Raw genomic sequence first — 20,071 nt, forward strand, 5'->3', positions numbered from 1 at the left:
CCCCCCCCCAGAGGATGTCTGGAAGCATTTTTTTATTGTCATGACTGGATAGTGGGTGAAGACCAGGATGCTGTTAAACATTGCACAATGCACAGGGCATTCTTTCAAAAATAAGTAATTATCTAGTCCAGGGGCTCCTGGGTGGCTCAGTAGGTTAAGTGTTCGACTTTGGCTCAGGTCATGGTCTCAGGGTTCCTGAGTTCCAGCCCTGCATAGGGTTCTGTGCTTACAGCTCCCAACCTGGAGCCTGCTTCAAATTCTGTCTCTCTCTCTCTCTCTCTCTCTCTCTCTCTGCCCCTCCCCCACTCACACTGTCTCCCTCGCTCAAAAATAAACATTAAAAATTAAAAAAAAAAAAAAAAGATGTATCTAGTCCAAAATGTCAACAGTGCCAAATCTGAGAAACCTGATGTAGCCTATTTATACAACTTTAACCAGTCAAAATTGCCTCCCTGGGCAGCATCTTCCAGGCGCTGCTCCCTCATCCCCAGGAGGAAGAGCAGAAGTGGTAAGGATCCCAGGACGGCTTTTACCTTCCCCTTTCTCCAATCCTCCTCAATTCTGTCAGCTGCACCCATCTTGCCCAACCATACTCAAGATGCTGGCCCTACAGCGTCAGTGAGTTAAAAGCCTGGCCTGGGTGGAAAATGGACCGATCGCCGGCCAAGAGACTAGTTCTCTAGAGAGAAGGAAGTGTTCTCTTCTGGAAGTGAGACTATAACAGGATTTCCGGCCAACCGAAGAAAGACTAGTTTCCGAGGCTCAAATGAATAGAGAATCTGATTCGCTATCACTATCTTTGCAAGGTGGGGGAGAAGGAGAAGGAAGAGGAGGGTTGGTCCAGGTCAGTCCCACCCCTGGCGCTGTCCGGAGTCCAGCCGTCCTTCGCGGTCGCGGCCGAGGCAGTCCCGGACTCCAGGGTTCTTCTGCTCCAGGGACCCGAGGGAGCGCAGGACCGCGCCGCGCGGAGCAGCGGAGAGCCCGGCCCCAGTAAGTGTCCAGGAACTCACACCCGGGAGGGTGAGGCGGGGTGGGGGTGGGTTCCAACTCAGAGGGAGCGCAATTTGCCTCACGCTCTTCTGTGTCTTCCCCCTACGCTGCATCCTAGCCGGGACAGCGCCACCTTGGCCTAACCAGAGTCCTCTGCAGGGGGTCCGTGTGCGGGAGGCTGGGACCTCCAGGGAAGGAGCGCGGGGCACGGCGCGGGCCGGACGTCCTGGAGACCACTTTTTAAGGGAAGCCGCTGGCCGGCAGGGGGCGCTGCAGCGTCGGGTTAGGCGCGCGCTCTCCGAAGGACCTCGGGCTCCCTCCCTTGCTTCTACAGTGTCCTCAGAGAACATGTTAGCTGTGCACTTTGACAAGCCGGGAGGACCAGAAAACCTTTACTTGAAGGAGGTGGCCAAGCCCAGCCCAGTAGAAAGTGAAGTCCTCCTGAAAGTGGCGGCCAGCGCCCTGAACCGGGCAGACTTACTCCAGGTACCCAGGGGTCAGGGAGGGGCTTCGGGGCCTTCGAGAAAGATTCACCAGACAGATAAAAGGAATGACCTATGGCACTGCCAGTAACAGTCTTCATAATATGTCTGCAGAATGTGTGCCGGGGGTTCTAAGACAAAGAACCATTTAGCCTCCTTTGTTTCCACAATATATAGGGATATTTGCAAAGCGGCATCTACTCTGTGTTAATCCATTACCTGCTCAGGCTTCCACATAAGGAGATGGGGACTACCATTTGTTGAGCGTGTGGGGTGTGTGTGTGTGTGTGTGTGTGTGTGTGTGAGGCCTTGCTCTATCTCATTTACTTTTCTGGCAACCCTGTTTACCATTTGTATTATACAGATAAACTGAGAGTCAGAGAGGTTAAGCAATACTCAGAACACTAATAATCAGGGCAGCTGTAATTCAAACTGAGGTCTGGTGTGGCTCCAAAGTTCTGCATTCCTTCAGCTCTGAGGGTCCTGGAGCTAGCAGGGGACTGTACTCTAGGAATCTTCTTTTTTCTGCTCTTTGAAGCACTAAACTGAGACAGTTGCATTGATTGGGGTAATTGAGAAATGTGTGCCAGAATCACCTGGGCCCCTTTTCCAAAATAAACATTACCACAACCCAGGCATATGTACTTTGAAAAAGCTCCTCAAATGGTTCTAGTGCAGTCTTAGTTCAGCCCCTCTGGTCTGAAACCTCCAGTCAGAGGCTTCTGAGGCTTGCAGTGAGTGAGTACAAAGCCTGGCACTTGATATATGAAAACTATCTTTAAGGAGTCCACGGTTTTGTTCCTCGTCCTGCTACTGATTTAGTTTGTAACTTTGGACAAGGCATTTCCCTGTGCAGGTCTCAGTTTCTCTCTTTGTAAAACAAGGCGTTTTGATGAAGTAAATAGCTAAGGACCCAACCACTTCTGACATCCACCTATTATGTGACTTACAGTATCTGAATTACTTCTCCTGTCTCCTGTGCTGACTTAGCAAAACCTGACTTTATCCTATTTTTTCTGAGAAAAAGAGGGGCCATTGGAAGAGAGCCAGGGATGGTGACACACACATTTCTGATCATGCTCACCACTTAGTGCACCCCTCTTTCTGCAGAGACAAGGCCAGTATCCCCCACCCCCGGGAGCCAGCAGCATTTTGGGATTGGAGGCATCTGGACACATAGCAGCGCTGGGGCCCGCCTGCCAGGGGCACTGGAAGATTGGGGACCCAGTCATGGTTCTGCTGCCTGGCGGGGGACAGGCTCAGTATGTCACTGTCCCTGAAGGGCTCCTCATGCCTATTCCAGCAGGACTGACCCTGTCCCAGGCTGCAGCCATCCCAGAGGCCTGGCTTACCGCCTTCCAGCTGTTACATCTCTTGGGTGAGGAGGCCCCCCGCACCGTGCTCGCTCCATACAGTGTGGCTTAGTTACTTCCTGACTCAGCCACCTCAAAACCCAGCAGCCCTCAGAGGCAGCTTTGGCCTGGCCACTGAGTCACACCCAACCCCAGCACCCCACCCTAATGTACTGCCGGTAGTATCAGGTCCTCATACCATGTTAGCAATGGCCTGATGTTGAGGCTGAAAATCATGGTTGGTAGATGGAGCCTGGAAAAGCACTGGATAGAAGGCCTGTACACATCTTCACACTGTAGGCCCACCAGTAGTCCCAGCTGCTCACAGTCCTGCCGAGCTTCTCTCTGTGAGCCTGATGCAGCAGAAGGGGCTATTCAATCAACTTTTATTCTTCCCAATCTCTCTGATGGGAGGGAGCCTAAGAAGACTTGGTCCCTGCCATGAGGGAGCTCAGTGAAACTGGGAAGACCAGTCATGCACATAGAACCATAGAGTTCAGCAGGTGGCCCTGTCTCTAACTACAATAGAAACTCCAGATGGCAACAGTTAGTGTGGGTAAGCGTGATCAGAGAGGGCTTTCTGGAAGAGAAGGACTTGAAGGGTGAGTAAAGTTGAGGTGGACAGAAGGCAGGCCAAGGCAGCTTAAGAGAGTGTCAAGGTGAGATTGGCTGCTCCACTCAGAGTGAAGGACAATGATTATTATCTGTGACAGATGAGACTCGGACTGGGTTGTAGCGGCCTTGAGTGGCACCTTGTCTGGACTGGATGCAAAAGCCAACTGAGAACCACTTTACATTTTGAGGAGAAAGTGACATAATGAAAGCTCCATTTCAGGAAGAGAAGCCTGGTGGTTGTCCATGGTGCCTGGATCACTGAGACCAGCTGGAGGCCAGTTTCAGACTAAAGAGGGACTGGCTTCAGGTGGTGACAGTGGGAAGAGCAGTTACTTCTTACTTATTAAGGTATATGTCAGAGATGTGCATCTCGGTATTACTTCATAAGTAAAATATAGATGATGGATGTGGCTGCTAATAGCTGTTTCAAAAGGTTGTTTCCCACTTTGACGAGAGGCAGGAAGACAAAAAAAGAATTGTCGAGCACTCTGAAGAGAGCAAGAGATCTGGCATTCGGTGGTCCAGGGCCAGGCACATGTGGCAGAATATGCCTGCGTGGGGAATGTGTAACACTTGCAAAGTAAAGAGAATGGTTCCTGTACTTTGTGTCACAGGACACGTTCAGGCTGGAGACTCTGTGCTAATCCATGCAGGATCAAGTGGTGTGGGCACAGCTGCCATCCAACTCGCCCGGATGGCTGGAGCCATTCCTCTAGTCACAGCTGGCTCCCAGCACAAGCTTCAGATGGCAGAGAAGCTTGGAGCAGCTGCTGGATTCAATTACAAAGAAGAGGATTTTTCCGAAGCAACACTGAAATTCACCAAAGGTAAACAATAGCTTCTGCAGCTCAACAGGAATTTCAGAGGTGATTAAACAAAATCCTCACCAGCCTGAAGGTTGCCAGTACTCTGGATCTGTCTTGCCTCTGCTAAATGCCCAACAGCTGCCCTGGCCAATTTCTAGTACTCTGGTGTTTGACCTCTGGAGACAGGCAGACAGTATTTAGGACTAAAATGTTTCTGTGTGCATTCTTGTAAGTGATATGATTCCTAGTCATTTTAAAAACTGGATAAACCAAAGAATTGGCCCGGAATTATCCAGGACCTCTTCTTCCAAGTCACTCTGCAGTGAGTTACCAGGAGCCCAAGGCAGAGACCAGTTTAGTGCTGGTCATAGGAGGGGGAGGATGGTAGCTCCCCAAATGGGTAAGCCTCTGTATTCCAAAGCCAAATCTGTATATTTTGGGGTCGTCCCTTTTCCATTTTGAGTCGAAAAGGAGAGATGAAACCAAAGCTAGTAAAATGATTCAGACAACCCAGTACAGACACTTCATAATTTAGATGTGAATTAGCCTGCTCTGTAGACTGGGTGGATTTCCCCTGTTCTTTCTCTTTCATGCTTGGGTGCCAGTGGGTTCTATACTTACATGGGGATCAAGAGAGATACCAGGTCATGGTGTTGCCCCATTTCCCTCTCGCTGTGGCTAGGAATCATAAAAGATGAACTATAGCACACATGTATGATAGAATTCAGCTATCTAAACTCCATTTACAGCAATGTTTCTTTGAGCAATGTTTCTAGTTCTAACCTATACATTGTATACATATACATATCCATATATTCACAAATATACCATGGAATCTTACTTTGCACAAAGCTTTCTGTGTCTGACTAGCACTACAAATCTGTATTTCATGTGAAAGGTGCTGGAGTCAACCTTATTCTAGACTGCATAGGTGGATCCTACTGGGAGAAAAATGTCAACTGCCTGGCTCTTGACGGTCGCTGGGTTCTCTATGGTCTGATGGGAGGAAATTACATCAATGGACCTCTACTTTCAAAGCTACTTTTTAAACGAGGAAGTCTGATCACCACTCTGCTGAGATCAAGGGACGAAAAGGTGAATGATGAATGAAAAGAAAACATGATTTGATTGCCCAGAAAAGTGTGATTTGTTTATATAACTACAAAAAAGTTAGATCTGACACATCTTCTGTTAGCCCATGTAGAAACCTGCCCCGCTATGGATAAATAAGTAATCATTTTCACAGAACTAATTAAAATTGGTCAGAACTCTCAACATCTTGGAAAGAAGGTAACTAATCCCTCACATATTATTTAACCTTTGTAACAGAATGAATGAAGCATTGACAATATTAGGAAATAGGGGTTGTCTCCAAAGGCAGAACTCTTCTCAGTGTGATATAAAGCCGCTTAGGTGAGTAAGGTTAGTTAAGGCTGGACCTTCAACATATTATATATTACTGAAACCTTCTCTGTGTGGCACTTTAGCAGGTGCCAGATTTGGGAATGTTTCCCAACCTACGTTTTCACACCTGTGGGATAGCAGAGCTTAAACATCCCTTTTGAACTCAGCCTATAGAAGCCCGTTCTGTGGCCCAACTCCTGCTTTAAACCCTTAAGAACAGTCCTGTTGTCTGTGCCACTAATATTTTAGTCCAGGATTCCGTCTTTATCTGCTACAGAAGACTGGTTATACATTTAGGGGCATGCACATACAAGCTGGTAGTAAAGGAGTTAGGTACCCCTGTGTGCATTTTCAGATGTGTACACGTTTCAGAGAGAGCACAAAAGCTAATAAATAAGCAGGATGGGGAGTAGCAAGGTAAAGCCTCTGTCTAGACTGATGGTCTCCTTTTCCTTATTTTAAGTACAAGCAAATGCTGGTGGAGGCTTTCACAAAACAGATTCTGCCCCACTTCTCCACGGAGAGCCCACAACGTCTAGTGCCGGTTTTGGACAGAGTCTACCCCGTGACTGCGATCCAAGAGGCCCATGCATACATGGAGAGCAACAAGAACGTGGGCAAAATCGTCCTGGAACTGCCGCAATGAAGGAGGAGGGGGTAGTACTCAGGCCTTCCCAGGACAAACTTGGACAATGTTCACAGTACGCAGGAAGGAGATCGGGTGCGACTCCTGGCCGCCCTGTAACCCATTGGCCCTTCCCCGGCCTCGTCAACTGACCCGTGTAAAGCCAATCTAGGAAAATAAAAAGAAAGTAGAGCTAAAGGGCGGCCTTCTCACTTCGGCGGCCCCAGATCGTTGACTGAGGCAGCCGGGGCGGGGATGAGGTGGGGGTCGGGACTGGCGTCGCCGCAGGCATTACAGGAGTGCTCAACTTCAGGGTCGGGGGTTCCGGGTACGGGGACAGGGTCGGCCACAACCCCACCTGCCACAACCCCGTAAGCCCAGCTTTGCCCAGCGCTGAAGGACTGGGCCCACACACCAGTCCCCGGTGACCGCCGCGCGCGCCCCATAGGGTCCAGGCCCCGCACCCTCCGGCCAGCTTCCTTTTCTCAGGGCTGCCGTGACAGGAACACCTCCCCCTCTTAAGCCCAGGCCCCGCCCCTTCCGGTGCACAGCTCAGCCCCGTCTTGAATCCTCACCTTTCAACTATCCGCCCCGCCTCTTTGTCATCTCAGGCTCGTTTTGCCCCGGAGTCTTTTCTAAAGGGGATATTACGTAAGCACGTCTCGGCGTGAGACGGCGATATTCCGGCGTGTTTTAGAGCTTCCGGTGGTGGATGTTGATGTCCTGCGTTTGACGCGGTGTTGGGGTCTTGCAGAGCAGCTCCGGGGGTGTCCGGAGGAATTCCAGTGTCTGCTGCGGTAACCTTATCAGCCCGCCAAGATGGCGATGCAAGCGGCCAAGAGGGCGAACGTGAGTATCGGGGCCTTCTGCCAAAGAGGGGGAGGACTTCGCTGTTGGAGTTTCTCAACGGCGTGGCGCTGTGTATCTTGCCCTTCCTCGGTCCCCGGGCCAGGGTAGCCCACAATTTGCTATCTTATCATTGGGGGTTCCATCTTAGCCCCATCCTTACGGATATGCTCCCTGAGCCACGTTTCCGCGTCCACTCCTTTTGAGAGTTCTCTCGGTCTCTTATTCTGGTGTCAGCGATAGTGTTAATCCTACAGCCTTTGTTGCTTGATCTGCACCTGCGAACTGACGACAGGATCTTCACCCAAAAGTCAAAAGCACAGACGAGTCTCCAGTAAATAACCTAATAGCTCACAGGCAACCAGAGCCTGGGATTCTCCTCAAGTCATGGAGCTTTGTGGATCCTTGATTAATGTTTAACTCAGTGTTTTTGAGCACCGACTATATACCAAAACTGCGAGATAAGAAACAACTGAGAAGTTATATTTATTGAATACCTACTTTGTGCCTGACATAGTCTACACATTGTGGATACAACAGTGAATAAAAGCGTTCTTCTGTTTACATTCTGTTAAAGAATGGGGTGTTATATGGGAACCTAAGAAAAATAGTCCCAGGGGGATGGTAGGTCAGCCATAAGGCTGAGAGATATAGTGTAATGAAGACATAATTAGATATGGTGAGATGCAGAATTTTGGTAACCTTGATGATCATCTTAGCGGATGAAAAGTTGGTTGCAGTGGGATGAAAAGAGGATGAAAGTTAAGAAAATGGAGACAGCTGTTTCCACAAGTTTTCATGTCAGTAGGAAGCAGAGAGATTGGATGATGGTTGATATCTTCCCTCTTTCAAGATGTGTGATACGAGGTGTATTTGCATGCCAGAGAGAATGATTCAGTAGTGTGGGGGAAACTGATGATGTGGGAGAAAGATGAAGTAAGTTCAGGAGTTAAGGTTTTGAATAGATGAAGGTTGGCATAGTAATGAGAGGGAGAGGGGTGGATATGGATGAATTTAGATTGATGGGTTTAGTGATATGACTATAAGGTACTTACCATTTAGTCATATATTTTTTCAATAAGGAAGAGCCAAGATCATCTCCTGAGATGGGCAGGGAAGAGGTTACCGCCCAACTCAGATGTTAGGAGTGGTGGTGGTAAGGCTTGAGGAGAAAAGAGTAAGTGTGATACAGTGTCTTACAGAGTGAGAAAGCAGATGTACTAGAGACGTGTATTATAATTGGCAGTGCTGATTGTCTATTTGAAGGCAGTCTTGAATTTTAAATCTAAAACTTTATTATACTTATTTGTTGACCATTTGTCACTACTACTAGTTTGAGGGCAAGGAAGAAGTATCTTCTTTTTCTTTCTTTCTTTTTTTTTTTTTAAGTTTATTTATTTAGAGAGAGAGAGAGAGAGAGAAGGGAACCAGCACAGGAGGGGCAGAGAGAGGAGACAGGATCCAAAGCAGCCTCTGTGCTGACAGCAGAGAGCCTGATGTGGGGTTTGAACTCATGAACCTTGAGATCATGACCTGAGCCAAAGTCCAGTGCTTAACCAATTGAGCCACCCAGTGCCCCTCCTCTTTTCCCTTTTATACAGCACTTAGTTTAATGTCTGAAATAGTTGCCAGCTTAATAGTTTTGAGCAAATTAATATCCAATGTGTAGTTGAATATGTTAATAACACAGGAGTGAACTCTGGATGGGAGATTTATATTGAAGAGTCATCCACTTACTGTGGAAACCATGTGTTGTCGTTAAGAGACCAAAGAGAATGTGGACTTAAGGACAGTATACAAAGGTAAAGAAAAGTCTGGGGGCGCCCGGGTGGCTGAGTCAGTTAAGTGTTCGACTTGATTTCATTTCAGGTCGTGACCTCGTGGTTCAGGGGCTCTATGCTGATAGTGCGGAGCCTGCTTGCAATTCTCTCTCCCTCTCTCTCTGCCACCCCCCCCCATAAATAAATAAATAAACTTAAAAAAAAAGATAAGTCTAAAAGTAAAATTCTGTTGAAGAGCATATGTTAACGACAAGAATGAGAAGAACTAGCCAGACAGGGGGAGGCCAAGAAAATAGTGTCATTGTTGTCAAGAAAGTAATAGTCAACAGTGTCAGAAGCCTCAGAGAAGTTAAGTGTGATGAGAATTGAACACTGCAGTGAAAAGGTCTTAGTGAATAAGAGCATTTCGTCATAGTGCTGGGGTGGAAGCTAGGTTGTGGTACGTTGATGAGTATCAGTGAAGGAAAGAATATGAAGTAGTGAGTATAAACTTTATCTTTCCAGATGCTTGACTGAGAGGGGGAAAAAAAACAAAATAGGATAATAAGTAGAGAGCTAATAAGTTCAGGGAAGGCAGAAACCTTGTCTTTTTTCCTTCACTGTTTAATCCTAATACCTAGCCTGGTATATACAAAAGGAAGGTGCTCAGTAAATATTGATGAATGAACAACGAGGGATCCAAATAAGTATTTAGTTTTGTGTAACAGTTGGCAGGACATAAGCAGCTGCTCATTGGAGGAATAGAAGAAGGTCATAGTGAAGGGAACACTAAATTCAAGAGGGAGAAGTTATCATTAATGTAACAGGTTCTTTTTTTTTTTTTTTTTAATTTTTTTTTTTTTACGTTTATTTATTTTTGAGACAGAGAGAGACAGAGCATGAACGGGGGAGGGGCAGAGAGAGAGGGAGTCACAGGATCGGAAGCAGGCTCCAGGCTCTGAGCCATCAGCCCAGAGCCTGACGCGGGGCTCGAACTCACGGACCGCGAGATTGTGACCTGAGCTGAAGTCGGACACTCAACCGACTGAGCCACCCAGGCGCCCCTGTAACAGGTTCTTAAAAAGACCAGATTGAGTCATCAGTGGGAGTTTTATTGTATAAGAAACAGGAAGAGTTCCCTTCATTCCCCTATGTGTCTAAGGCATTGTGGACTTTTAAATGAGGTTGGAAATCCGTGTTTAACTGCACTGCCTGAAAGCGTACTCCCTAAAACGAGAGCCCAGTTGATTTTCTGAAAAGCATGCTATTTTCAGAAAATAATTTCAGATTATAATTCTTATTATTTTTTAATAATTCTTATTCTTGACTATTATGTTTTTTTGTTGTGTTTTTGTTTTTGTTTTACTGTGAGAATTTATAATTATGAGAAGTTTATTTTAGGTGGTAGCACTCCTGCCCCTGATTACAATAATAGTACATATTTCTCATTTTAGATTCGACTTCCACCTGAAGTAAATCGGATTTTATACATAAGAAATTTGCCGTACAAAATCACAGCTGAAGAAATGTATGATATATTTGGAAAATATGGACCTATTCGTCAAATTCGAGTGTGAGTCTTACTGAGACTTTTGAAATGTCATTTCAGGAAAATGATTGTATAATCTCAATTATAGCTGACAACAGGGTCTAACCAAGAGCCTAAAGACTAAATAGATTGGAATCTGAGAAATGAGATTTATTTATTTATTTATTCATTTTGTATGGAAAAACATGAGACCCTCCTGATCCAGCTCAGTGAGAGCCAAGGATAGTAGTGAAATTAGAGAAGGCTTGAAGCAGTAATGAATGGTTTCAGGGGAATGGGTGGGAAAAGAAAGAACTAACATAATAGCGTAACTATTATTTGTAAAGTCAGATACAATACTCTGTTTTTTTATGTCCATTAACTCTAATTTGCTTTGGTGTCTCCTTTACTCAGAATTTCTGAATAAGTAACAAGTAACTGAAAAAAATGATTTTTTTTTCAACTACAGCTCTTTTTTCTTTTTCAGCTGTAGCTTTCTGTTGAAATTTATTTATTTTTTTCTATTGAAGATTTAAAAGAGGGGAGAATCGGGGCACCTGGGTGGCTCAGTCGGTTAAGCGGCCGACTTAGGCTCAGGTCATGATCTCGCGGTCTGTGAGTTCGAGTCCCGCGTCAGGCTCTGTGCTGACAGCTCAGAGCCTGGAGCCTGTTTCAGATTCTGTGTCTCCCTCTCTCTGACCCTCCCCCATTCATGCTCTGTCTCTCTCTGTCTCAAAAATAAATAAACGTTAAAAAAATTTTTTTTTTAAATAAAAAAATAAAAAATAAAAGGGGAGAATAATTGCAACACGAATTCATGTTTTAATCTAAAAATTGGTGTTCATATCTTCAAATGGTATTTATTGAACATCTACAAAATGCCATTTATTGTAACAGGTGCTTTTATTTCCATGACCAGTACTACAGCCCTGTGTGGAGTTGATACTCTGTTTCACAGGTGAGACTATTTTGAGGCCCACAGAGTACAAGTACCTTTCTAGATTCACACAGCTATTTAGTGATTAAACTTCTGATTCTAAACTGAATATTGACACTACTCAGATTCATAGCCACTGACATTCTACTTACCTAAGAGTCCATTTGGAAGGATTTCTTTTTATTTTTTTCCTTAAGTTTATTTCTTTATTTTTTAGTAATCTGTACACTCAGCATGATCCTTATATCAAGAGTCTCATGCTCCTCCCCGACTGAGCCAGCCAGGCACCCCTGACTATCTCTTCCTTAATAAATTTTCCTTAATGACCTGAGAGCTGCTTCTTGGCTTTTAACATTCTGTGAGATTTTTTTCTTTCCTTTCTTTTTTTTTTTTTTTTTTTAAGAACTCTTTGAGGTCTTGAGGACTGTCCTTTGAAATGATCACTGTCCCTCCAGAAAGTAAACCAAGTGCTAGCAATACATCATCATTGGTACTCAAGTAGGGATAGAAATGAAGTGTTATAGACTAGCCATTCTCTTTAGGAAGTCTCAGTCTTCTGGATATTTGGTGAAAGCTTTGGGCCCTTTCTACAGAAGAATACAAAATTTTGCATATGATTTCAGGGGGTACATGAAACCTAGGTTAAGAAACCCTGTCCTAGACATACAAGAATGCCATACAGAAGATCCCCTGACTTGGAGGTCAGGAAACAAGATTCTGCTTCAGGCCCTGTGACCCTGGACAAGGTGTCCCACTTTTTGGTTTTCTGTACCCTCACATGTAAGGTAATCTAGTGCCTTTCAGTTTTTAACATGGAGGCAGTATGATAAATTTACTGAATTGGTTGTAAGACCTAAGTTCAGATACTAACTGGACATTTGCTAGTTGCGTATAACTGGGCAAAATATTTAACCCCTCTGAGCTTCAATTACTTATGAAACACAATCTTCCTAACCTGTGTTCTTAAAGGAATTCTAGTAAGGATCAAATTAGATCATTCCTGTGAAAGCACTTTGTCATGGAGTATTTCCTTCTCGTGTGTGTTAGCCACCCCTCTCTATGCTCCCACAGCACCTTCTGTGAACATCTCCTAACAGGTGATTTTGTTGTTGTCTGTGTATTTCCTGGTCTCCTGCCAGCCTGTGAGCTCCTAGGGCAGGTACCATATATATTCTTTTCATTTTGTGTTGACAGCTGTTGTGCCTGATTCATGTTAAACACCCCAGTTATCTAAGTAAATGAATAATATAGAAAGTGGTTGTACTTGACTTTGAAAGTGTTATAAAATGTATTGATGGTCCACAGTGAGATTAGAGAGAGTTTCAGAAAGCCAAGGTAAAAGGACAGATAATTAAGCAGTGGCATGTGTAGAAGGCTGCACAGTAGCTCAGGGCCTTTGTACTCTGCTCCCTCCATCTGGAATGATTGTCACCTGGCTCGTCTCCTGTCTGGCTCCTCATTCTTCAGGTCTCAGCCTCATCGTCACCTTCTCAGAAAGGTTTACCCTGACCACTCTAGCTTTAAGTAATCCCCTGTCCTCCCATTCATCTCCGTCTGCTTCCTTAATAAGATTTCTTGTCTGTAATTATTTCTTTATCTTTCTCCCACTTGAATAAAGGTCCTTGAAGGGAGGGATGATGCTTGTCTTTTTCACTATTATATTTCCAGTGCCTGTCATACAGAAAGAACACAGTATATATTTTGTAAATTTGTATTTATTTTTTTGAGAGAGAGCAAGGGGAGGAGGGGCAAAGAGAGAGGGAGACAATCCCAAGCAGGCTGCACGCTGTCAGCACAGAGAGTGATGTGGGGCTCAAACTCACAAACAGTGAGATCGTGACTTGAGCTGAAATCAGAGTCCCAACGCTTAACCAGCTGAGCCATCTAGGCACCCCAAGAACACAATATATATTTGTTGAATAAATTCATAAAAGTTTGGTGTACAGGAACTTGGGTCTAAATTAATAGATTAAGAAACAGATGTTTTTCTGTTCCCTAGCTGTGTTCATGCTTTATCACATATTTGGCACCTAGCACCAGGGTGACCAACCTTCCCAGTTTGCCCAGGACCATGGTTTCTGGGATGTGGACTTTCAGTGCCAAAATCTGGACAGTCTTAGGCAAACTAGGATGATTGATCAGCCTACCTGGTATATAGCAGACACTTGGTGCTTTGAACTTTTTACTGCTTCTCTTCTATTTTTTTGAAAAAATTTTTAATGTTCATTTTTGAGAGAGGGAGAGAGAGCGTGAGCAGGGAAGGGGTGGAGACAGGATCTGAAGAGAGCTCTGTGCTGACAGCAGAGAACCTGATGCTGGGCTTTAACTCATGAACCTCTAGATCATATCCTCAGCTGAAGCTGGATGCTTAACTGACTGAGCCACCCAGGTGCCCCTGGTGCTTTGAACTTTTTAAAGCTCTTTCATACCTTTTACCTTTTTCGATTATTAAAATGTGTAAGGTGTAGGGCAGGTGATACAGCCTGATAACGTTATTTGACACATGAAGCAACCGAAGCTCAAGAGAGGTTGTCACATGATTAGGTTTTCTTATTCCTACTCTAAGATTTACCACCAATCAAGAGAATAATGTTGGCTCAGTGCCTACCCTACAGTAGGTATAAGTACATACTTTTAAAAATCAAAGTTACAATATGGTTAAGATACTAGGTTGTTAATTAGGAGCTGGGACACTTGAGATGAGAATCTTTAAAATGGGGTTAGTGCCCATCCCTATTCTAGTTCCTAAGATGTGAGAGGAAGAGATGCTTTTGTTTTGTTTTGTTTTGTTTTGTTTTGTTTTGTTTTGTTTTTTAGCTTCCAGGAGAAAGGATGTATGAGAGAATATGTGGGAGAAAGTAGACCTCCATTTATCAAATGCTCATTAGCACTTGTTGGGTGCATGGTGTGAGAGTAAAATGAAATATAAGGTCTTCTTTGCCCAATTAGCAAGAACTAAAATATTAAGGTTTTTTTATGTTTTTATTCCAAAGGAAAAATAGACATTTTGGCAAAATCTTTGGAGCAGTGTTTTTTTCTTTGGGTATTCCCCAACTTTCATAGCTAATGCATTGCTCCCCCCCCCCCCACCAGTTAATGCATTATTAAAAATTAAAAGTGAAAAGTTGGACCACCTGTCTGGCTCAGTAGGAAGAGCATGTGATTCTGCACGTTGGTTGTAGAGATTACTTAAATAAACAAACAAACAAATTTGTTTTAAAAAGGTCCAGGGGCACCCTGGTGGCTCAGTTGGTTAAACCTCTGACTCTTGATTTCTGCTCAGGCCTTGATCTCGCGTGAGTTTGTGTGAGTTTGAGCCCCACATCAGACTCTGCGCTGACAGTGCAGAGTCTGCTTAGGATTCTCTCTCTCGTCTTTCTCTCTCTCTCTCTCTCTCTCTCTCTCTCTCAAAATAAATAAACTTAAAAAAAAGAAAACTTAAAGAGGTCCAAAAGTTGTTAGACTATCCCCAGAGAGTAAGGACTATTACAAAATCCCTCTGTAGCCTGACAGCCTGTAAGCATTCAGTGACACCGGCACCCTCCCACCGCCCCAGCACCCTGTATCTCTTCCTAACCCTTTTATAGGAAGCATAAACTGTGACCGGGGCCCAAGACTGTAGCCACATCCTAGGTCACATTTAAAGAGGTACCTCCCCTTCCCATGGCCTGCTACCTTTTCTTGACCCTCTGCAGGGACTATGGCAGACGGAGAGGCAGCCCACAGTCTTAAACCTTATTCCACAGTTGGCACTGGGTGGCTAGAACACAGATGGAAGGGTCCATCTTTATCACACTGGGAGCGTAAGCTGAGTGGGACCTGTGCCCACTGCCCCCACTGACAAGCACATGGCCATCTGCTGCCTGCAGTTTGTTGCTCTTCACACTTCCCTTCCTCCCCGCCGAAGGAAGCTGGTGAGGTGAAGAGAGGAGGTGGCAAGGAAAACTTACACAAGTAGCAGCTCCGAATCCATGAGCAAGGTCCAGCTTCCACTCCCTGTGACCTTCCAGCATTCTCCTCTGGCAGGCAGATAATCCCAGCCATAAGCACACGCCCTCCCTCTGGTCTGTGCCAAAGCCGAGCCCTTCTCCCGAGCCAGACAGGGCTGTGTAATGCATGAAAGTGCATACATTATTAACGTATGTATGAAAAGCTGGGAGCTGACTACCGCATTTTAGAAAGGCAGTGAGTGAATCTTCTAAGCGGGAGAAACCACGTTAACGCGACATTAGAGAACATCCTTTCCCAGCCATAAAGGATTAATGGCTGTCTGTTTTCCTAGATAGCATAATTTTGCCATCTTGGTAGGGGCTTCCCTCCAACCCCACCCCGCTCTACAGACACAAAATAGGTTTTATTTTTATGGATTTGGTAAACCTTAGTAGAATACTGCTCAGAAACATGGAGACGGGCTTGTCTTGGAGTATTGAAACTAACAGTGAGATAAAAAATCAAAATCTTTAGAAACAAGGGACTAGTAACGGGGTAATAGTGTGGTAAATAACTTAAGTACTCGTTCTGCTGCGTAAATGCACACTAAGAAAAACCTCATTCTAGACTTTGATGACTGACTAATAGGAGCCATCACCCCTAAGTACGGTACTTTTCAGCTTGAGACTGGGAACTGGTTCTTAGTATGGGAAGTAAGAAAGACTGGAACAGTGTACACGGAAGACCGTGACAGTTTCAAGCTGGTTCTTTGGTAGCTGCAGCAGTAGTCCTGACAGAGCAAGTTCAACCTGTAGCTGTTTTACTTAAAAACAAAACAAAAATTACCTCAATTCAAGAAATAGTAGGCTTATCCAGCATACCTATCTATAATGTTTATTTCCTCTAATGGTGTTCAGGTTGATCTCAAAATACTTAAAACTTCAACTTACTCTCCTTAATCTTCTCTGGTTAGTGGTTTAAAAGACAGTTGTTATTCAGCTATCAATGCTCCGGTTAATTTTTTTCCCCACAGTATTTATTAGTTTATTTATAAAGAGAAACTATTCGATAGCCCAGTATTCATGTTTCATAGTTCAGGAACACAGGTCAGTGACAAAACTCCATGGAACTCAACCCAAAGAAATTCTTTATATTCTAAAATCACTTTGCACTCTGCAAGATACCAGTCTTCTTCGTCCCTTTAAAATCTTTCATGGAATCGTAATTTGTGTAGAAATCTCCATATCCTTCTTTCTTGGTTTGGCCATAGCAAACTTAAAGAAAGCCACAACCCCCAGGGAATGCTCTCACATATGAAATCACAGGTGCTTGGCCAGAAGGCTTCACATCTGAGGTTTTGTCAAAGACTGGAAGTCATGGTAGTTATTCTCGACACCAACCTCAGACCCGTTGTCCTTCCTAACTCGGGTAAATGTGTATTTTAATTAAGTCTGATTTCACGCTGCAGGGGGAACACACCTGAAACCAGAGGAACAGCTTATGTGGTCTATGAAGACATCTTTGATGCCAAAAACGCATGTGATCACCTTTCAGGATTCAATGTTTGTAACAGATACCTGGTGGTTTTGTACTATAATGCCAACAGGGTAAGTATTAGTCACTGTCCTCATCACCCGGGGAGCCCATGTAAGAATTAGTGTACTGTGGGGCGGGCGGGTAGAGTGTACTGTGTGTTCTTTTCTGGCTAGTGCTATTGGTGAAATTCATTTCACCTACAGGTCAGTAAGTTAACTTTGGTGCTTACCACATTTTCAGGCATTTCAGAAGATGGACACAAAAAAGAAGGAAGAACAGTTGAAGCTTCTCAAGGAGAAATACGGCATCAACACAGATCCACCAAAATAAATGTTTTCTGCATTTTCATTTTGGACTAAAACCCATGAATAACCACCATCACCCTTTTTTTGTTTTTAAATTAATACTGAATGTTGTGATTTCTTAATTGAGATTCAAAACAACCTGCTTGAAACTTTGATACCTGTTAGAATATGTTATGTGAATAAACTTGTAGCTTTTTGTAAAACATGTCAGTGTTTTGTCTTGAAATTTCCCCTCTTATTTGATCCCAGAAAAAAGACAAATCCGTAGCTGAACCGTATCAAGAATTGTTTGATGGTAGGTGGTCATAGATACCAAGCTTTTTTTCTTAATGTTTATTTATTTTTGAGACAGAGGGAGAGCACAAGTGGGAGAGGGGCAGAGAGAGAGAGAGAGGGAGGGAGGGAGACACAGAATCTGAAGCAGGCTCCAGGCTCTGAGCTGTCAGCCCAGAGCCTTACGTGGGGCTTGAACCCACGAACTATGAGATCATGACCTGAGCAGAAGTCAGATGCTTAACCGACTGAGCCACCCAGGGGCCCTGAGACCAAGCTGCTTTAGAGCAGAGACTTTTCTGTATTCTTAATGCCTCTGGTGTCCAGCCCAGTGCTTAACCATCGTGGGAAATTTCTACAGTGCTGTCATTTATTGAATGTTAACAACTCAGTGAAGATAGGTATCTCCATTTTGCAGATAAGGAAACCAAAGCTCATTGTGTTGGTTGAATGAATAAAGTGCTTACATAAAAAGTTGCTGTAACATCAACCAGTATTAACCACGCCAATACATTTGAATAATACTTGCTTTACAGTTAACACCTTTGTCAATATGGGTACCCTGTCCTTGAAACAGAAGTCAGTTCTATAAATGGCCATTCAGGTGACAGCACATTGTTAGAGATCTGAGGGTGAGCTTCTTGGGTAGTGGTGTTGGTTGTTACATGTCTAAGACTGTATTGTGTAGTCTTTCCCTTTGGTTAACAAGTGTCTGTAAATATCTTGGACCTTTCCTCATAGTATATGTTTGCCATAAATGGAGTATTTAATGCTTGTTCTTATATGCTCCCACAGCATGGAAATTGTATGGTTTTACATTCACCACAGCTTGGCAGCTTGGAGGATAACTATAATTTTCTCTTTATAGTTTAGGCATGGCCAAATGGAAAAATGTGGACCAATTGTTTTGGATATAACTATAACCCCAAATCAGTTTGAAGGGTATAAGCACTGAACCATTTAAATGTACAAAAGTATCTACTTTTAAATGCATTTAGCTTTAAGAAAATATGCTGTTTTATACTTTGGGTACTGTCTTGCCAAAGCCTACTATTGAAAATGAAGAAATTACCCTTGTTTTTAATTACTGACTAATAATGTCAGTGCTTTTTGAAAGCTCTATAAAAGAGGAGAAAGAATTATTTCTAAGAAGGGCAGGGAGATCACAAAGGAGCCATAGCTTTAATTTTCTTATGAATGCTTTTATGAATTCCTTATAATTTGTGTAATGCATGGTGCCCCTTTAGGTATTTACTAATGTAAAATAATTTTCTAAAAGGCTTTTTGGTGGGAGCCTGGGTGGCTCAGTTGGTTAAGCATCTGACCAGCTCAGGCCATGATCTTATAGTTCATGAATTTGAGCCCCATATTGGACTCTGGAACCCACTTCAGATCAGCTGTCTCCCTCTGTCTCTGCCCCTCCCCATCTTGCGTGCTCTCTCTCTCTCTCATAAAAATAAATAACATTAAAGGCTTTTTGGTAAGGGGTAAACAGACTTACAGTGTGCTTGTGTCTACATGGCAGACTGGCTTGCCTTGAGGGCAGTTGTTTTAAGTTAATAACCAGGGAAAATTGCTTCTATTGACAATGATGGCCAGTCCATCATCTGGATTAGTCTGTTAGCTGAATTTCATGACCTACGGCTAAGAGTTTTAAAAATTCCAGTTATTTGGCAATTTTGTGGCCTGTCCCAGTTAAGTTATAAGAACTTGAATTCTGTAGATAAATATTGAGCACCTACTCTGCCAGGTCTATGTGTGCTTTGATGCTGAGGATATACTTAAAATCAGTCCACTGCACCAGGCATTGAAGGCTCAGCTTTTCAAACTGCTTTTAAGAGTGCAAGGGGTGGGGCACCTGGATGGCTCAGTCAGGTAAGCGTCCGACTCTTGGTCCCAACTCAGATCGGGATTTCACAGTTCGTGAGATCGAGCCCAGTGTCAGGCTCTGCGCTGACAGCGTGGAGCCTGCTTAGGATTCTCTCACTCGCTCTCTCTGCCTGTCCCCTGCACATGCACTTTCTCTGTCTCAAAATAAATTTTAAAAAAGCACGGGATGATTGTGTTCCTGCACGTGTACGTGCATGCTCATATGCATTTTCTTATGAATGCATAAGAGCTGCATTGTGCATTTTCTTATGAATGCATAAGAGCTGCTAGAGTTGCTTTGTGTTTACCCAGGTTAAATTTTGAGTTTCTGAGAAAGATTTTGTACGAATAAAGTGTTGACAAAGAATTTGAAAATAACTGGTATGACATGGATCTCATCACCACTCCTGCTGAACAAATTTCAGTGGCTTTCACAGGACAATGTCCAAACTCATTAGCATGGTGTCTCATCATTTTCTGCATCATCTTTTAAGAGCGCCAGGAAAGCAAGGCCTGCAAAGCCTAATGTATCCTTTTCAGGTGCTAGCCAGTAGTTACTTGCATTGGTTGGTTTGTTTTTGTTCCCTTAGTGGGTGTCTCTCATTACCACCTAGGCTCTGAATACTCTGAGACCTTATACGACGCCATAGTGGACACCTGAAATGGTCCTTGATGCCATTTTTAATTTTATTCTCCTGGTGTCACAGCAGAAAACATGAGTATGTCTCAAAGGCTAAGTTCTGAGAAATTATCAGACATTTGTGTCATCAAGGAAAGTGAGGAACAACGATACTCGAAAGGAAGGAGTACAGC

General features: G+C 44.0%; 2 protein-coding genes across 3 annotated transcripts; both read left to right on the forward strand.

Annotated features, from left to right (window-relative positions):
• The first annotated feature begins 762 nt into the window (after nucleotides 1-762).
• TP53I3 (tumor protein p53 inducible protein 3) lies at nucleotides 763-6,506 on the forward strand. 2 transcript variants are annotated; one of them, XM_049652465.1, is made up of 6 exons: nucleotides 763-990; nucleotides 1,325-1,476; nucleotides 2,583-2,850; nucleotides 4,054-4,266; nucleotides 5,144-5,340; nucleotides 6,113-6,506. In XM_049652465.1, coding segments are annotated over exons 1-6 (1,014 nt in total). In that variant the 5' UTR covers nucleotides 763-989; the 3' UTR covers nucleotides 6,296-6,506. The 2 variants fall into 2 exon arrangements, with proteins under 2 accessions (XP_049508422.1, XP_049508423.1); XM_049652466.1 differs by lacking the exon at nucleotides 763-990 and having other exon boundaries at nucleotides 1,059-1,476.
• A 395-nt stretch (nucleotides 6,507-6,901) lies between these two features.
• On the forward strand, nucleotides 6,902-17,319 carry SF3B6 (splicing factor 3b subunit 6). Its single transcript, XM_049652467.1, has 4 exons — nucleotides 6,902-7,123; nucleotides 10,335-10,453; nucleotides 16,744-16,882; nucleotides 17,052-17,319. The coding sequence occupies exons 1-4, from the start codon at nucleotides 7,094-7,096 to the stop codon at nucleotides 17,139-17,141; spliced, it is 378 nt and encodes a 125-aa protein (XP_049508424.1). The 5' UTR covers nucleotides 6,902-7,093; the 3' UTR covers nucleotides 17,142-17,319.
• Nucleotides 17,320-20,071: the final 2,752 nt, after the last annotated feature.

This window comes from Panthera uncia (assembly GCF_023721935.1).
Source record: "Panthera uncia isolate 11264 chromosome A3 unlocalized genomic scaffold, Puncia_PCG_1.0 HiC_scaffold_12, whole genome shotgun sequence".
NCBI classification, from domain to species: Eukaryota; Metazoa; Chordata; class Mammalia; order Carnivora; family Felidae; genus Panthera; species Panthera uncia.

Coding starts and splice junctions, on each gene's coding strand:
- TP53I3 (XM_049652465.1), top strand. Junction 2,851..4,053: donor CCAGCTGTTACATCTCTTGG/GTGAGGAGGCCC, acceptor TTTGTGTCACAG/GACACGTTCAGGCTGGAGAC. Junction 4,267..5,143: donor AACACTGAAATTCACCAAAG/GTAAACAATAGC, acceptor TTCATGTGAAAG/GTGCTGGAGTCAACCTTATT.
- SF3B6 (XM_049652467.1), top strand. CDS start 7,094: ATGGCGATGCAAGCGGCCAAGAGGGCGAAC. Junction 7,124..10,334: donor AAGCGGCCAAGAGGGCGAAC/GTGAGTATCGGG, acceptor TTCTCATTTTAG/ATTCGACTTCCACCTGAAGT. Junction 16,883..17,051: donor TGTACTATAATGCCAACAGG/GTAAGTATTAGT, acceptor CCACATTTTCAG/GCATTTCAGAAGATGGACAC.